Source organism: Osmerus mordax, chromosome 16 (genome assembly GCF_038355195.1).
Source record: "Osmerus mordax isolate fOsmMor3 chromosome 16, fOsmMor3.pri, whole genome shotgun sequence".
NCBI classification, from domain to species: Eukaryota; Metazoa; Chordata; class Actinopteri; order Osmeriformes; family Osmeridae; genus Osmerus; species Osmerus mordax.
Window position 1 is genome coordinate 9,620,912 of NC_090065.1, and position 18,740 is coordinate 9,639,651.

An 18,740-nucleotide genomic window follows, 5' to 3' on the forward strand; every position below is an offset into this window, starting at 1 on the left:
TGGGAATCAAACCCACAGCCCTGACATTCTGTGTACCCTCCTCAGACACTGAGCCACCCACGATGGTGTACAGCACCATTATTGAACATTAGCCTCTCTACTGTACAGAAACCAGATCCCTTGTTAAGTCTACGTTAGCCAACTGATCTAATAGGATACCGTGTTACATTCATCCAGGTGCACTTAGGTTCACCTCCAGACGTTGTAGTCCAATATGGGAGCTATTAACGGCACTTACAACTACGTTTCCCTGTTATCACTCCCTGCATGAAACCGGGGCCACATTTGATCCAACATGTTTCAGTACAAGATAAGAGTATCCACATGATGCCAGGATCCAGTCAAAGTAGATCCATTCACTCCAGTTTCAGTCAATATGTTGAAACAACATAGACAACAAGAATGACGTGCTCCTTTGTGAAAGTGTTGTGATATTCTGATCTTAATCCCTCAGCTAAAGCTTCTGTTGTTGAGATACGACTATCTGTTCGGCCGAGGCTGGGGCTAGGGCCGAGGCTGGGGCCGAGGCTTGGGTTGAGGCTGGCTGGCAGGCTGCATTAGGCAGTTGAAAGTGTCTGGGGAAGATACCATCAGCTGTTATCTGAGGAAGGGAGAGAGAGTGACAGCAAGGTAACAAGTGAGCGAGCTAGTGAGAGGGAGAGAAGGTGTGGATTTTCTGAGGGAGAGTGACAGAGGGTTGGAAAGTGATGCCAAAAGAAAGAGGGGATAGAGAGAGTGAGAGAGAGTGAGAGAAAGAGACAGAGAGAAAGAGAGAGACAGAGAGAGAGAGACAAAGAGAGAGACAGAGTTTGCAGTGTGAGCGAGACGGCAAGATGTTCGTCGATGGAGGAGGAAGAGACAAGAACAGGGGGAGTGTGAGTCAGTAACTGAGTGAGAGGGAGAGAGGGAGAGAGAGAGAGATCTCTATTATACAGGGTAGTGTTAAGACATCAATAATAATCTTTCACTGGATGAATAGAGCCCTCTTTCTTTCAAAGGGCTGAGTCACCAGCTCAAAACATAACATTATCTTGCTGGATTATTGGCAACTTTTTTTTTTACAAATAATAAAATATGTACTGTTTTTTTTTTTTTTTTTTTTTGCTTCATTTTAGCACCAAACACAGCTAACAGAATTGAAAACATTCCATTTGCTGGTCCATTCCCTCCCTTCATTATTCTGGTCCCTTGTGTAATTTCAGGAACATGTTTCTGATAACACTTTAGCTCTACAAAACTTGTAGCCAATTACATTTCTGCTGGCATTTACTTACTTTTGTGTAGGGGGTGTCATGTATTGTAGACTGTTTATATGTTAACATATAACAGTTCCTGTTCTGTGTTTCTGATCATGTTTTCCCCAGGTGGCCTTGGTCTTTCCCAATAACGACCCTGCTGCCTTCATGGTTGCCTTCTACGGCTGTCTCCTGGCCGAAGTTGTCCCTGTGCCAATCGAAGTGCCGCTCACCAGAAAGGTAACATCTACAGTTATCTACTGTTATTGTATTTTCTACGGTAATCTCTGGATTCTTGTGATTAGATGGCAGGCACGATAAATTGAGAAATTAAACAAAGACTTTGTCTTTTAAGGGTTTAATTAGCAAATAACAAGAAAACACTCTTTTTGTGCACCTCTTTGCACATCTTCTTAACTAGGTACTGTATTTTAAAGTTCGACTTCAGTTGGAGAACTTTGATGCCGACAAACTTGAGTCAGTTTGGGAATGATGTGAGGCTTTTTGGGAATTGAAGTTCCACCAGGCAGAGGACTCACGTCCATGGTTGAGCCAGGCCCAATCAGGGAGCAGCTCAGTGGACCAGCAGATCAAAGCCCAAAGTCATGGAGGATGGGGAGTTAGCGGAGGACATCTAGATAACAACGGTGCACTGGTGTGTGATGTGCTAGCTGCTAACACAAAGAAGAACTGTGTAAGCGAAAGAGAAACACGTACACACAAGTAAAAAAAAAAACACGTTCATCTAAGCCCATAAGGATAAAGAGTATGACAAAAGGGAGACAGACACACACACACACACACACACACACAGATATCTCCTGCAGCTGTGCACATCAGAACTGGATGCCTGTGGCAAACAGAGCAGGCAGGGGGTATTTGAAAATGTGCTTCAAAGACTGGACACAATCATAGTCTACCTGCATCACAAAGATCCACACAACTTTTAACACTTCAACAAGTGAGTGTGTCAGTTTCCTGACTTTGATACAGCCTGGATTTTTACTCACAGAGGAGGACCGACTAAAGACGGCTTCTGTAAAGGGGGGGATTGGCTTTGTGGGGTCAGCGTGGAGCCAGCTGTCATACTGTCATACCTCAGAGGCAGCTAGGTTGAGATATAAGACCGGGCTTTGACTCACACACATCTGGATCTTATAGGCATTGTTAGAGAGAGGACTTTGAAGTTGTCTCTCCCTCTTCCCCCCCGCTCTCTCTCTCTCTCTCTCTCTCTCTCTCTCTCTCTCTCTCTCTCTCTCTCTCTCTCTCTCTCTCTCTCTCTCTCTCTCTCTCTCTCTCTCTCTCTCTCTCTCTCTCTCTCTCTCTCTCTCTCTCTCTCTCTCTCTCTCTCTCTCTCTCTCTCTCTCTCTCTCTCTCTCTCTCTCTCTCTCTCTCTCTCTCTCTCTCTCTCTCTCTGTTGCTGTTGCGTTTGTGATTTCACCCGGGGAGACTGTCTATCTGTCAGTGGTGTGTGTGTGTGATTGAGCCGTTCAGACTGTCAAGGAGTTCCCATAGTGACACATCAACAGTAGCCTTCTCTCCCCACCACCAACTGTCACCTCCCCATAGGGGTGTACAATCACACCCTCTCTCTCTCTCTCTGTCTGTCTCTCTCTCTCTCTCTCTCTCTCTTGCACTCTCTCTCTCTACATTCTCACTTTGTCCCGCCTCTCTTTCGAACCCTTTCCATCCCCTTCCCTCCCCCTCTGTTCCGCGCCCCCCCCCCCCCCCCCCCCCCCCCCATCTCCTCATCTGTCTCCCTCCATCCTAGCTCTAGTATTATTTCCGCTGATTCCGTTTTCAGCTGAGTCAGCCTGGCAGCCCCGAGAGCTGGTGGGTCTGGTGTGAGCACGGCCACAGGGTGGGAGGGCGTCAAATAACATCGAGAGAGAGAGAGGGAAAACAATGGAGAGAGCGAAAGAGATGGGAGAGATGTGATGGACGAAGTGGAGAGAGAGCTAGAGAGTGCGGATGTGAGTGGTAGGAAAGCCCCTACTGTGGCTGGAGAGGGGAGAGGCTGTGATGTCAGGCCCGTGGGCTCACAGGGCTTGCTTTTATTAGTAACACTACTCCATGTCAGACTGTGCAGGCGTAGTCCTCCCACACACTGTCTCGGCACGTTCGACACATGAGGAGGGAGGGGAGGTAAGCCAGACGCTCCGCTTCCTGGTTGGGGAGGAGAGGTATGTGTGTGCGTGCGTGTGTGTACTCTACAGTACGCTGCCTCTTTTGTGTGTGCGTGTCTGTGTGTGAGATGCAGGGGTCCCCGTTAATATCCACAGTGGGGTAATAGATCAGTGAATAATGTTTCCTAAACTGAACACGCACACTTATAGGTCATAAAACATCACATCTAAGATGGAGGGTTTTAGCACGCCTCTCATGGTGATAAATGTTATGTGTATTTTACATAATCATGATGCATGGCTTCAATGAGCACAAAGCACATTGCATATATTGTAACATGCTGTTTTAATGGGATATGAGGCATTTTCTTTGACTTTAATTGAATCAGGAATGGAATGGAAACTTTAGGGACGGAATGTGGTTGTTTTGTTCTGCGTTGTGTGTCAAAGCAACCCCGAACACTGTCTGTTTATAGAACTGTACGTGATGTTGTGCACAGATACATGTCTTTTTCTTCTTCTTCTCCTCCTCTCCAGGACGCAGGAAGTCAGCAGATCGGCTTCCTGCTGGGCAGCTGTGGTGTTACTGTGGCGCTGACCAGTGACGCCTGTCACAAAGGCCTCCCTAAAGGCCCCACCGGGGAGATCCCCCAGTTCAAAGGTCAGCCTCCGTGACCTTCGCACCTGGGTGACCTACGCCGCGTGCTGATGATGCGTGACTCACGTCCTGCATCTCAGGCTGGTGTCTCACAGTTGCATGTTTGAAGCCAAACACTCGACATGGACGTCCCTAGGCCCACACCAGCAGTGCTGTACTCACCAGAGCACCGAAACCTATTTTCCATTTTGCAACACCACCTTCAACCCTCACAGGTCTTTAATACGTAAGAGAATGGGGAGTTTTGCCAACACATCAAGCGCTAATGTAATGAGAAATCTGCTTTAAATGGAAAGTATCAACAGCAGCATTTATCTCTGCAGATGAACTCTATTTCCCTAAAATACTCGTGTATCAGCAGTGATATAGACCAGGTTTTTAGCTTCATCTGGTCTTTGGGGATTTACCCCTTTCCTGTCAACATAAGAGATGGGAAGCCTTATTGGAATGGAAGGCTGGGCAGAGGAAGGGGATTGAATAGGAGAGGGGGTTGGCTTCAGTACAGGAGAGTCTGACAGATTGTAGAGGATGTGTGGGATCAGTATGGCCCAGAGAGGGGGTGGGGGTGGGGTGAAGGATAGAGCAAGGAAAAGGGAAAAGGGGAGACATTAAACGGTGTAAACTGATAGGGAATGAGCAGGGACAGAGAGAAGAGAGAGCGACACAGCCCCTCTGAATAATGCCTGTGCATCGTGGTCTATGGTGATGGTCATATAAATAGCAACATGACGCCAGTTATTTGCTAGCTATTCTTTTAGCAGAGATTGAGTAAGTGTTATTGTGTGTGTTTGTGTGTGTGTAAGAAGAACACTCATTAGAGGGGAGTGCTCATCTCATTGATCTTCCAAGCTTAATCGCCTCCCATTCAATAGTTTTCAACATTCAGCTGCTGCAGTAGTCTCCTCTCCTGTTGCACGTCTTACTGTCTTGTTAAAAGCACAGTTGCTGGACAGACCTAGTGCATGACGAGTCATAGTTGGGACATTGAGGATAGTGTTTACCTCAAAAAAGTAGAAAAAATGGACATAAACAATGTTGGCAAAACTGTCAAGTAATTACTTTGATTGTTAGTTTGGGCACTCTGGTATGCCCTGTTCTGGCATTCTTTCCTGTGGTTCTTTGGTTCATATCATCCACTTGGACAAACTGTTGTTTTTCTGTCTGTCTAGGCTGGCCCAAGCTGCTGTGGTTTGTAACAGAGTCCAAACACTTATCCAAGCCTCCCAGAGACTGGTTCCCTCATATCAAAGATGCAAATAACGACACAGCCTACATCGAGGTAACATCACGTCTCTGCAGCATGACGAGTGAACAGTGTGTGCATGCCATCACCTATTTTTGTTGTTGTTGCTACTTTTCAATTTAAATGACATTTAAACATTAGAGCATCTTAAAACGTTTTAAAGGATGTGGTTGCTGGTACAGTTCAGGGTGTTACACGTATCCAGCAGACACGGTCGTTTGTCCGGGGACAGTCTCCTCAGCCTCTTCAGAGTTTGTCAGGGGACAGTCTCCTCAGCCTCTTCAGAGTTTGTCAGGGGACAGTCTCCTCAGCCTCTTCAGAGTTTGTCAGGGGACAGTCTCCTCAGCCTCTTCAGAGTTTGTCCGGGGACAGTCTCCTCAACCTCTTCAGAGTTTGTCCGGGGACAGTCTCCTCAGCCTCTTCAGAGTTTGTCCGGGGACAGTCTCCTCAGCCTCTTCAGAGTTTGTCCGGGGACAGTCTCCTCAGCCTCTTCAGAGTTTGTCCGGGGACAGTCTCCTCAGCCTCTTCAGAGTTTGTCCGGGGACAGTCTCCTCAGCCTCTTCAGAGTTTGTCCGGGGACAGTCTCCTCAGCCTCTTCAGAGTTTGTCCGGGGACAGTCTCCTCAGCCTCTTCAGAGTTTGTCCGGGGACAGTCTCCTCAGCCTCTTCAGAGTTTCACAGCATTTCTTAACAGCAGTGATGGATGGACATCTCTTTCGATTGATCCAGATGATTTATGTATCAAGAGTATGATAGGTGTTCCTCCTGCAACTCAACTTACTGTGTTGTCAGCCCATCAGTCTTGAGTAGCCGTATTACACACTCACCTATGCCCTCTAAACAGTTGTGTGTGTGTGCTGTCTCCCTGCAGGCATGTCCGTATGCACACTGCATTGTCATGGTCACTATTGTGTGTCATGGCCATGGGTTCTGACGACCATTGTGTCCTAGTAATTGAACATTCTGTCTCTTTTTCCGTTGCAGACAGGTCAATGCGGTGATCTGGATGCGATTTGTTTAATTCATCTTTGTGTCCCTTTGCGTGTCAAGCTGTAATTGAACCTGAGGTTGCGTGCTTGATTGTGAAAGGATTAAAAGGATGGTGGGTGGAGGGGAACGGCGTAGAACAAAACGATGCAGACCTTTCTCTGACTGCAGGAACAGATCGTTCAAACACGGGTCTCTCCTGTTCTGCTCCTTCTGTTCCTTCCATTTACAAAGTGAATTATGTACTGAAATTCTCCTGAAGGAAATCTAGGAAAGCAAAAACGGAATTGTTATTGAAACGTTTAGGGTGTTAGCTCTATTGTCTTATCCGAATAAAAAATTATGCCTACTCCTTCACTTCAGATGTAGTTAGTCCATTAGATCCTCTAAGACACATAGACTATAAAACATCTATTAAATGATTTTCTAATGATCAACTAAAATAGGATATCTCTCCCTGTGTCCCTTCATTTCTGGCAGCAGACAGAAATCAATATTAGAATCCATCTGGAGTGCTGATGCTCCTTCTTTCTCCATTAGGACAGAAGGAGATGTCATATTTATGTAATGATTCATCTTAGTGAACCACTGTGGGTGCCAGTCAGAAGAATGACCTGTGTTGGTTTCATGTTGGGTCTTAGTCTGACATTGATTTTGTTGTGGTTATGTATCAGGCTGGACAGGCAGTCCAGACAGTCTCTGGGCTTTTATTCTGAAAAACCACTGGAAGTGTGAAAGATACCATAGGGAGACTGATGTGCGCTGGACCATGAGTTTCACGCAGCTTTGTTTAATCAACACTAACGTGTGTTTTTTTCACAAGAAATGCGAATTGAACATAATCTCTTGACCGTGGCGACCTAACCTGTTGCTGGAACCTTTCTCCCTGCAGTATAAGACGTGCAAGGACGGAAGTGTGCTGGGAGTCACGGTGATGAGGATAGCCCTACTCACACACTGTCAGGCCCTCACCCAGTCCTGTGGATATACTGAAGGTAGGCTAGAAGAAAACCTACCGCATACTGGCACTAAGAAAAGCGTTGTTTCGCATGGCCACGTACCAACATGGTTCATCTGTTGTGTCTCCCTTTTATCTGTCTCTCTGTCTCCCTCTCTGTGTCTCCCTTTTGACCGTCTTATCTCTCTTTGTCGACAGCTGAGACCATAGTGAATGTATTAGACTTCAAGAAGGACGTGGGTTTGTGGCACGGCATTCTGACGGTGAGAGCAACACATCTCCTGGTTCCTGGTGTCCACAGTACACTGTCCTGCTATCCGACCTATAGCATCTAATGTAGTAATCTAACATGCTGCTGTATTCTTTATCTTGGTCAAAGTGGACCGATTGGCAGAATACTCTCTAAAGCATCCCTGACTGACAGTAGATACGCGCATTTTTTATTTACACAGGACGTGTATATCAGGTAGATGGGTGTGGGTATGGGTATAGCTCAGTAGCAGGGCGTTAGACTCCAGGCCAAGAGGTTCAAATCCCCCCTGAATGTTGTTTTGGATCAAAACATCTGCTAAATATGTAAATTAATATTAGGTGATTTATTATGTTGAGTTTGAAGTCCCTTCACTACATCAGTGTTGGGTCAGTGTTGTGTGTGAGTGCTGGGACCCAGCCCTGGGACCCAGCCCTCTAATAACCTGTTCTGTCTCCGCCTTCAGAGTGTGATGAACATGATGCATGTCATCAGCATACCGTACTCCCTGATGAAGGTCAACCCTCTCTCCTGGATCCAGAAAGTGTGCCAGTACAAAGGTACACAGTCAATCCTCACCTGACAGAAGCCCAAGTAGAAAAGTGCATGCTATCAAATTCACTTTCAAATGTGTTTCAGAGCACTTAACGTTAGTTGGAACGTATTCAATGTACACTTATGTTATAGTGTAAGTCCTGTATTGTATTTGGACCAATTTTGCTATATGCAGTGTTAAGCTGCATCTGCGTGTCATTACAGCAGATGACGTATTGAAATGCAAACATTGTGTGTGTGGGGTGTGTGTCTGCGCTCAGTAACCGTGTGTGTGTGATGTTGTCTGTCCCTCAGCCAAGGTGGCGTGCGTCAAGTCCAGGGACATGCACTGGGCCTTGGTGGCTCACAGAGACCAGAGGGACATCAACCTGTGCTCCCTGCGCATGCTGGTGGTGGCCGACGGCTCCAATCCCTGTAAGAACGCACACAATCTCTACACTACATTTACATTTAGTCATTTAGCACACGCTCTTATCCAGAGCGACTTACAGTAAGTACAGGGGCATTCCCCCGAGGCAAGTAGGGTGAATTGCCTTGCCCAAGGACACAACGTCATTTTGCACAGCCATGAATCCAACCGGCAACCTGATTAGTAGCCCGATTCCCTAACCGCTCAGCCATCTGACTCCTCCTGCAGTCCATTCGTACACTACCTCTCTGCATCGCTAGGATACCGTCAAGCGAATAAAACAGCACCGGTTGTTCTTCAATTGATGCTCCCCTGAGGAAATGAGCTTCACAAAGAGAATCCACAATAAATAATGCCGTTGATTGTATATCGTGTGTCTGCTCGACACTGCCTGACAAGCCTGCAGAGCTAAAGAATTGGCTGGCCAACAAATCATCTGAACAGATCCAATTAAGGGCACGCAGCATCGATATGACAAACTCTGACCGTAGACCCTATAACTCAAAACCGTCTAACAGCATTGAATAATCCAAAACAACAATGTGATGAGTCATAAGGAAGTGGTTGTTGTCTGTTGGGTTCTATTCGCTCGTGAACACTGACTCATGACTTGGCCAGAGAAAAGGTGAATGTCGGAAGAAGTTCTTTGCGTCGGTGCCGCACACAGCCAGTGAGACGAGACGTTCTCTCTCCATCAGGGTCGATCTCGTCGTGCGACGCCTTCCTCAACGTCTTCCAGAGCAAGGGCCTGAAGCCAGAGGTCATCTGCCCCTGCGCCAGCTCCCCAGAGGCGCTCACTGTGGCCATCAGGAGGTACACACACACGTGAGGATATGCACACACACACGCTCACACGCATGCCCATACACACGCGCTCAGATATAGGCATATGCCCATACAGAATCACCATACAACCCTTGGGGCTTTTCACTTAACGTGTACAGTGCACGCATGCAAATACACGCAACTGTAATCCACATGTGGTTGGAACTATATTAACGTAGGTTGGAGTTTACTGTCTGGGTTGGAATCTTTACGTCCCATCTGGTTCATATTGTATGTCCACATCAAATAGCTGCTGCACACCAACGACGGCGGCGTTAATTCACTTCTATTCTGTCATTTGAGATTTTGCTCCCTGCCCTTGATTATGATGCTATAAAATGTTTACAGTGTGTGCGCCACACATATTCGCTAATATATGGCTCTTTGCCATCGCCATTATGTGCCAATTACATCACTTTTAGAGCAAGGCAGCTTCAAAACTCACAAATCTAATAAACAGGCCTGCCAATAAATTCTATGACCCGTCTTCTCCCTTTGCCCACACACGCACAAACACTAACACGAACCTAGTCCCATAACACTTCCATCCTAATATTTTACAGCTCTATATCACCCTGTGGATGTTTTCCGCTCCTGCACCAGCCTCCAAATGGTTAATGACTAATGACTGGCATCCTATTGGTGGGTGTTATCTCCGGGGCTTGTTCATAGGCCGACAGATGACAGTAACCAGCCCCCAGGAAGAGGAGTGCTGTCCATGCAGGGTCTGAGTCACGGCGTCATCAGGGTCGACTCGGAGGAGAAGCTTTCCGTTCTGACGGTGCAGGATGTGGGCACAGTCATGCCAGGAGGTAAGAGGGCGCCAGAAACCCCCCCACGTGCCCAGGACTGCGCTATCCCTCTAAGCTAAAGGCCAAATTAGTTTATAACACAAGCCTTCAAGTTTAGGGGGGAGTTAGAAGAGAGAGCTACAGAATGTGCACAGATGCCCTGATGCCACCAGACACATGCATGTTAATTGGATTACGGCCAATTCAGATAGATGGATTGCTTCAATTAAATGTTCATATTCTGTGAAAAACGGCTGCGTCAATCGGAGATCCCTCAGACCTCAATGAACACATGCATAGAAAACAGTAAGAGTATTATAGCTAAATCGTATTTTTTCGTCACACCACGTGAGTAAGTGAGTGAGTGAGTCATCGACCGACCGACCGACTGACTGAAGGGGGTAGAGAAGCAGTGAGAGGTAAGTAGGCGAGTATGGAGAGCAGGGCTCAATCTCAGTGTCGTAGGAGACAGTGCCGGTACTGAGGTCCAGTGCATGTGTTTCTCAGATGACTGCGCATACTCCCACACCCCTGATCTACGAAACATAGACGTCATCTAAGAATATTAGAAAGCAATATGTTTATCTCTCCGACTCTGTCAGATCTAGACTAGTGTCTAGAGAGTGGGGCTAGGGTTTAGGAGTGGGCCACTGATTGGATGAAGTCATGAACTTCCAATCTGTGCTGTAATGAGGTATAGTTGACTTGAGAGGACCAAGGGGCCTCTTTCTCTCTCGCTCTCTCTCTCTCTCTCTTTCTCTCTCTTTCTCTCTCTCTCTCTCTTTCTCTCTCTCTCTTTCTCTCTCTCTTTCTCTTTAAACTCTTTAACCACAGTATACTCATAAACCTTTACTTGCCCCCCCCGTTTCACCCTCTCTCCTTCTCATTTTCTCTCTCTGTGTTCACAGCTCTCATGTGTGTAGTGAGACCAGAAGGGGTCCCACAGTTATGCAGAACTGATGAGATCGGGGAGATGTGTGTGTGTTCCATCGCCACGGGAACATCCTACTATGGCCTCTCAGGCATGACTAAGAACACTTTTGAGGTAAGAGTTGGACCTGAACAGCCTGTACCGGGCTACTTACTGATATTAAAGCACAACTTAGTCAAACAACACAGCAAATAGCCCTGTCCCAAATATGTTTACGTCTCACACTTTTGGTAGTCTTAGCTCTTTTATTGAATAAATGTTGAGTGGATGGGCCATGGAATGCTGATGAGGGACCAGCACGTGTAGTTTCTAGTTGGGAAATGGATCTTTCAGTTCCCTGTAATCCATTAGTGGAGCCCTAATGGATTGAAATTGCGCTGTAGTCAAAGCAATTATAAGGTTGCAGTTCATTCGGTTCCTCGGCACATTATTCTATTCTTTGGCTGCTTTAATCATTCTTTTCTGCACGTCCTTTTTTATAGATATTAATTTTTCACTCACTCATGTACCCACCTGTGTTTGGTTGTGTGCGGTGTGCGTGCTTGTATGTATGTTTGTGTGTGTGTGTATGTGCGTTCATGTGTGTTACCCCAGGTCTTCCCCATGAACAGTAACGGGGCTCCCATCAGTGAGTACCCCTTCACCAGGACAGGCCTGCTGGGCTTTGTGGGCCCCGGGGGGCTGGCCTTCATCGCTGGGAAGATGGACGGCCTGATGGTGGTGGGGGGGCGCAGACACAACGCCGACGACATCGTGGCCACCGCCCTCGCCGTGGAGCCCATGAAGTTTGTCTACAGGGGAAGGTGGGTGGAGCTAGCGATGGGGGTCGTACTGCTTTGAGCAGTTTCCCTTGTTGGGCGGATTCCATCCCTGCATTCTCTATGTAGATAGGGATGAGTGATGTCTTGGACATTGGCCAAATGCTAAGCTAAGAATGCTTCCATGTAGGAGTAGTCAATTCTAATGCTTCGTGTGCTGCATGAATTTAAAGCCCAAATACACAGTGTTATGGATGCAAATACTAACAGTTCTGTAGTAACAGTAGTAACAGTACTACTAAGTATGTACTTCTTCAAATACTGTGTACTAAGGTGGCTCTCCTTCCTGTGTGTGTGTGTGTGTGTGTGTGTTTGCGGTTTCCAGGATAGCGGTGTTCTCCATCTCCGTGCTACACGATGAGAGGATAGTGGTGGTGGCCGAGCAGAGGCCCGACTCCACTGAAGAGGACAGTTTCCAGTGGATGAGCAGAGTACTGCAGGTACGCCACACACACACTTGCGTTTCTCATGTCCAAAATATGCTAGAAACGACGCTATCAAAAACCATATGTGTGCAGACAGCGAGTCTGAGTCTCTCTCGCTGCACTCCCGTATCGTTCATATACAGTCACACGTCGTTATGGCTGTTTTAGTGATGTGGTGCCTGAGATCTGGGCTCAGTATGGAGACTGTGGTTTTGCTGTAAAAACTGTCTGCAGCTGCGTAGTCCTATTAAAAACCTAATCATCTTTCATTTAATCTCCTCCTAATTCATGTGCATCTGAAATGTCTGTCTAGTTCTGTCCGTTCTCTCAAATCACATTCGGACCATCTTGAACACTTAAGAATACACGGCCCAAACAGATTACAGATGTCTCCACAGTGGATGAATCTCGTTAAAATCTTGTTATCTTCAAGTGTTGCTCCTGTGTTTAACTGATGAATAATTCAAGCTTTATTGATTTGTAGACTTGAAACAAAGGCTGTAAGATTCGGCTGTGTCTCTCTTCTTCGCTTCCCAGGCCATAGATGGCATTCACCAGGTGGGGGTCTACTGCCTGGCGCTGGTGCCGTCCAACACCTTGCCCAAGACCCCTCTGGGGGGTATCCACCTGTCCGAGACCAAGCAGCTCTTCCTGGAGGGCTCGCTGCACCCCTGTAACGTCCTCATGTGCCCCCACACCTGCGTCACCAACCTTCCCAAACCGCGCCAGAAACAGCCAGGTAAGAACCACCAGACCTGGACCCAGAACACACGGTCTGAACCAGGCCTTTCAGCTGAGGGAGGTGCTAGACATAAGACATACGACTGTGTTGCCTCCCAAATAGATCCTAATTTACTGGCCAGGTTTCTGTCTCGGGGCCGTTTCTCACTTCAGAGACACTCTGTCAAGAGTAGAAGCCATCCACTCGATTGGCCTATCCATCGATGGTGGTTTTTAACTCTGAACACAAGGTCAATCTCTATTCACCCTGTCACTGTAAATCTACTGGGGATTACAGAGGTGGAATTCACTGCACTCACAATGAGACTACATATATCATACAGCAGAGATACAGGATGTGTGTTTGTGTGTGTGTGTGTGTGTGTGTGTGTGTGTGTCTCCACGCGCCATTGTGTGTATGCTTGCTTGACTTAGTCACCCCTCTATGCTCCTGTCCACAGAGATTGGACCCGCCTCTGTGATGGTGGGGAACCTGGTCTCAGGGAAGCGTATAGCCCAGGCCAGCGGCCGGGACCTGGCTCAGATAGAAGACAATGACCAGGCAAGGAAGGTGTGTGTGCGGCTCTCCGAGGGCCTGGTTTTCATCTGCACACCCTCCATACGAACATTCACCAGACCCATCTGCCTCCATCCAACCATTCACTCCCATGTGACCTCTTCAAATGGGGGTTTTAAGTTCGACCACAGTTCAACCTCATTCACCTGCTTAAGTTTCTTGCCATCGTTTCTACCGCTGAAAGCTTAGAGGATCTACTGCATTACATTCATCATTTCATGCTGTCCTCTTACAGTATATTGTACGGATTCAATACCATAGTATAGAGCTGGGACCCAGTCGGACATTTTGTTTGAGAACAACTTTGACTCTATTTCATCCCTAAGTGGCAATTGAAAGGCTGAACACGTCTCGCGAGCAGTAGACATATTTTCTTACAAGACTAATTGTGGAACAGAGGTTTTAAAAGCATAACCGAGACTGCATTAAGATATTTAGTATGCATGTAGCAAGGACATTAGCTTACCCTACGGTCATTTCCATTCAGAGACACAAGTCTGAAAGGCTGTCTTCATTTTAAGATCCTAATAATAGGCTGTGTTCAGTGTACCAGGGTTTCCTCTGGTGGGCTGCTGTAGGTGCTGTGGACTCCCATTCCCAGCAGGCTTTGGTGGTTCTACTAGGCCTCCAGTTTCCTGTTTGTATTAATTATTGTATATTTTCCAAGATTGTGAAGTAGAACGTGGGTCAGTTTCTCAAGACATGGTAACAGGTGAAGACTATTAAGGGAGCTGCCCAAAAGCTTTTTTGCACCAAAGTCACTTGTACTCTATGGACAATCAGTGGGCTTACTGTCGGACCATTTCTGACTCAAGATGATCATGATTCTACACAGATGTATTGTACCGTTCTTCTACAAGTAGAAGATTTGTACTTATATGTTTTCGATTCATATCTTGATCTCGAGGGAAATCAAACCCAACACAGCTCTCCTGGCCAATGGACTGCATTGTCAATATCGAACAGGAAGGAAGTTTATGTGGTTTGTCACGTTGAAGATGTGATCCTGCACTCGCCCTACTTTCGCCACGGTTCTGGGGTGGAAAGTAATTACTGTTAAAGGAGAGAGAGATTGAGAAAGAGAGAAAGAGAGAGGTAGTCAGAAAGCGTAGGGCTGAAATGATTGATTTTCCTTTTTCTCCCATGATGAGAAATCTCATCAATGCCTCAGTGAGATGGCCGTGTGGGGCCAGTCTGTGTTCTAATGCAAAGTGACAGAACAGGGGAGAGCGGCGACGACAGCACAGGGACACTTGTGATTGGTGCTTTCCCCTGGAGATAGGCCGGTCGGTTGGCTGTGTGTTTATCTGGGTTGGTTTGGAGTCCACAGCATCAGGCTGTTTTGATGTGTAATCCAGTCGCCTCAGGGAATCCACCCTCACAACTCGATGGCTTTGTTTTTTGTTTTTTTACCTTACAGTCAACTGAACTGACTTCGACTGTTGATTTTTTGTACCTATTGTGGTGACACTGTCATCATAACAATTGGGTGGCGTTATCGTCACCATGGCCATCTTCATCATGACCATTGTCATCATCCTCACTAACCCTTATTGACACTCTTTGTGTTCCTTCATCTGAAAATCAGGCCCTCTGTGTGAATGGATGCTACTCCCCCTGCTCCCCCTGCATCACTGTGACCACACCGACTGTACTCTAACCTCTGCTCGGTGTCTGAATAGACCTCTTTGTTCTCTCTCTCTCTCTCTCTCTCTCTCTCTCTCTCTCTCTCTCTCTCTCTCTCTCTCTCTCTCTCTCTCTCTCTCTCTCTCTCTCTCTCTCTCTCTCTCTCTCTCTCTCTCTCTCTCTCTCTCTCTCTCTCTCTCTCTCTCTCTCTCTCTCTCTCTCTCTCTCTCTCTCTCTCTCTCTCTCTCTGTGTTTATTATCAAGGAGCCTCTGAGGTTAGCAGCATATAACTAATGCTTTTGTCTGATTCAACTGGGCGTTTTGAGTATAGACCGAGTATGCCATATTTGTATTATATTATTTCATTTATTTAGGAAGGCATGTGTGTTGCTTTGAATATGGATGAATAGATTCCTCTTGACATTCACTGTGCTGTTGTGTTCTGCCCGCTTCTTTTGTTACCTAGTTGATGCCAAGCAATGCCCATGAATGTCTTACTGTGAAGCCAATGATTGCTGCTCCAGCATATTTTAACAAAATCAAATGTCTTGAGCTTTTATTTACCACAGTAATATTACAAAAATGTCGATGAAAACATCTCATCTTGTGCAGGTGGTTGTATTCTTATATTACGGTGCAAGATAAGGATTTTGAAAGCAACAACGTATACCATTGAGCTCCATTTCTTACAGTTGAATGAGAATCTCGCACCCCTTACATATGGATAAGACTCCCATCTGTGCCTACTCCTATCTGATAGATGAAATCTGTAGTCACACAGACACAGCACAATGCCAGTTAGAAGAGGCTTTGTGTTAGCTCTTAGCGCTTAGCAATGCCATGTAAGGGCTAAGCAGTTAGCACTGTTCTGGACTGGACTCAAACTCTTAGTGTTAGAATGTTACTTGTAGTTTTGTAAAGGACCCAGGCTCCGTAGCCTAGTGCTGATCCAAACTCTGCTGAGCTTAGGGATTATTCTCAGAGGAGACAGGGGATCTCGACACGCTTCAGCCATATCTGTCTTTCTCCTGTCACCACCCTGATCAAACTGGGTCCCTTAACTCATTCATCCATATGTTGGGCCTAATGTATGGGGATGAGGCCTGGGACCAGAAACACTAACAGTACATCGGTTTTACAATATACTGACTCGATGATAGGAGGAATACAGCAGGCTTTCAGATGAGTGATCATTTCCTCAGAGACAATTATTCTTGGAATGTGTTTGACTCAAATTTGGAAGCGTTGACAGGGTGCTGTTTCATTCAGAATAACGGTTGTTCTCATAGTGGCCTTGACAGAAATCAAGTAAGCAGGAAAAGTGATCATATTTTGTCCTTGGTGGACTGAATGGGGGCAAATGTTTGCATAATATGTGTAATAATAACAACTATTTAATAATAGGCTCCTATGAGTTTTTTTAAAGGGCAGACAGAGAGAGAGAGTTCTGTAGAATTGGAAAGGAAATATTAAATGACTATGTTTCAACACCCCAACATCTGTCCTTAATAGCCGGAGGGCCTGGTTTTAAATCAGGCCCATCAACAGCTGTCGCTTCTGCTGCATTCCTTCACAAAAGGCCAAGGTAGTTGTTGTTGGCACTTCCTGCTCAGTGCGGCATGGCACATTATCTCCTGCTGTGGTTTCCAACAGTATCTGTAGCCACTAGCCACCGAAGCAGCCATGATGGAATCAAACTTTGCAGGCTCAATTTATCACTGTAATAGCATGTCCGAAGACAAGTTCTAGAACCCCACCAAACTGTCCTCCTGGAGAACAAAACAGAGTTTGCAGTGAATTATACTCCCCACTATTTACCCCATGCCTGCCTCCGAGGGTGAAACCTTGAAAAATTCATAAGAAGAGAGACGCTTGGCTCTCCTCCCTAATTCCTCACACCCACACGCTCGCTCTCTCTTTCACTCTGTCACATTCTTTGGGAGGAAAATCGTTTATGCGTGTATGACCCTTTTTCCATATTTCTCTTTCTCATTCAATTTTTCGATCTCTCTCACTCATTCCGTAATAGGTAAATGAATCAGTTCCCCAGGCTTTCATTTGAGTTTTAGTCAGATATGTATTATGAACATTGAGCTAGAGCTCATCTTTAGAACTCATCTTTTACCCTAGACGGTACATTCAAACATGTATCCTTTTCTAGTTTCACAGCTGTCGACATGTGTCCTTTACTAGTTTTACTGATGTTTTCACTAGCTACATGTAGAGGGTATCAATCTCTCTCTCCTCTCACATGATTGTCAGTGTGTACGAAAGGAGCACAGGAGGAGATATGTGTACATTCAGCATGTGTGGCCATCAAGCCAAATGCTTATTTCTCTCCTCTTTTGTATATTTTAGTTCCTCTTCCTCTCCGAAGTCTTACAATGGAGAGCACAGACCACTCCAGAGCATGTGCTTTACACACTGCTAAACTCAAGGGTAAGGCTGTTTATAGAACGATCGCTCCCATATGGCTCACTGTTTGTTTTGTGTTGTACCTGTGAGAAAGACCTTGGACATAAGTGTTTTTATCAGTGCTTTCTTGCGCTATCCTCTGTAAAACATACATTTGGTTGATGGATGTTTTGAGTTTTTGGGGTTGTTTTTTTGGAGTCCAGAAATAAAATCCCTAAATACGTTGGTAACTATTTCTGTTTTGTGTTTTTCCGTAAAGGGGACGATAGCCAGTTCGCTGACATGCGTCCAGTTGCACAAGAGAGCAGAGAAGATAGCTGCCATGCTGGCTGAGCGAGGACACCTGCAGGACGGAGATCACGTTGCACTTGTCTACCCTCCTGGTGAGAGCTGGGAGGAGGCTGGAGGACCGGGGGACATGGGCTGGGGCCAGGAAGGCTGGAGACATGATGGATTCAGGGATGGGCTTGGGGGCAGGGGGGGTCACGGGGAATGGGGACTGGAAGGATTTGGTCCATCGTTTTTTTGAAGAAAGGTAGAATTCTAACATGGAGCTCCATCAATATTTGGACCAGGACCAAAGAGCAATGCCAGCGAGCCTTAGGACCCTAATGAAAAGACTCAGTCAAGCAGGACAAATTCCTGACAAGGCTGATTGCCTGAAAGAGCTATTCAATTAAATCCTCACCAGCCGCTCAATATTTAAGCATCGCCGTTTTGTGTGTTTCTGTCCGTGTGTGTGCTGCACGCGTGTGCGTGCGTGTGTGGGCCTACCTGTGTACGAGGTGTGCATATTTGAAACCTTTATTCAAGCACATTACTAATGTATTCTCTCTCTTTCTGTCTTGTCCCTCCCTCCTCCCTGGGTGTCCTTCGCGCAGGGATCGACCTGATCGCGGCGTTCTACGGGTGTCTGTACGCAGGCTGTGTGCCGATCACGGTGCGCCCTCCACACCCCCAGAACATCGCCACCACTCTGCCCACGGTGAAGATGATCGTGGAGGTACGTTTGGAACCTGGATTATTTGCATGCACAAAATAATCCATGTTTTCCCTTAATCCAAAAAGACAATATCCTTATATAGCTGTTAGATAGCTGTGGCAAGAGGCCATGTGTCACAAACTGCGGGAACATTTAAATGCATATTCGGAATGTGCCGTACACATGTCTAAACAATTCTCCTAAAACCCA

At 46.4% G+C, this 18,740-nt stretch overlaps 1 protein-coding gene across 1 annotated transcript in view; it reads left to right on the plus strand.

The window, feature by feature from the left end:
* Positions 1–18,740, plus strand: part of dip2ca (disco-interacting protein 2 homolog Ca) — a 109,091-nt gene that overhangs the window by 78,231 nt on the left and 12,120 nt on the right. Inside the window, exons 10-26 of the mRNA XM_067252813.1 lie at positions 1,365–1,475; positions 3,899–4,022; positions 5,189–5,298; positions 7,141–7,243; positions 7,405–7,469; positions 7,923–8,016; positions 8,306–8,425; positions 9,119–9,233; positions 9,918–10,057; positions 10,945–11,081; positions 11,562–11,770; positions 12,111–12,225; positions 12,748–12,949; positions 13,392–13,501; positions 17,492–17,572; positions 17,808–17,931; positions 18,430–18,551. Of these exons, the coding sequence (XP_067108914.1) occupies positions 1,365–1,475; positions 3,899–4,022; positions 5,189–5,298; positions 7,141–7,243; positions 7,405–7,469; positions 7,923–8,016; positions 8,306–8,425; positions 9,119–9,233; positions 9,918–10,057; positions 10,945–11,081; positions 11,562–11,770; positions 12,111–12,225; positions 12,748–12,949; positions 13,392–13,501; positions 17,492–17,572; positions 17,808–17,931; positions 18,430–18,551 (2,082 nt within the window). The remainder of the gene's footprint in view (positions 1–1,364; positions 1,476–3,898; positions 4,023–5,188; positions 5,299–7,140; positions 7,244–7,404; positions 7,470–7,922; positions 8,017–8,305; positions 8,426–9,118; positions 9,234–9,917; positions 10,058–10,944; positions 11,082–11,561; positions 11,771–12,110; positions 12,226–12,747; positions 12,950–13,391; positions 13,502–17,491; positions 17,573–17,807; positions 17,932–18,429; positions 18,552–18,740) is intronic.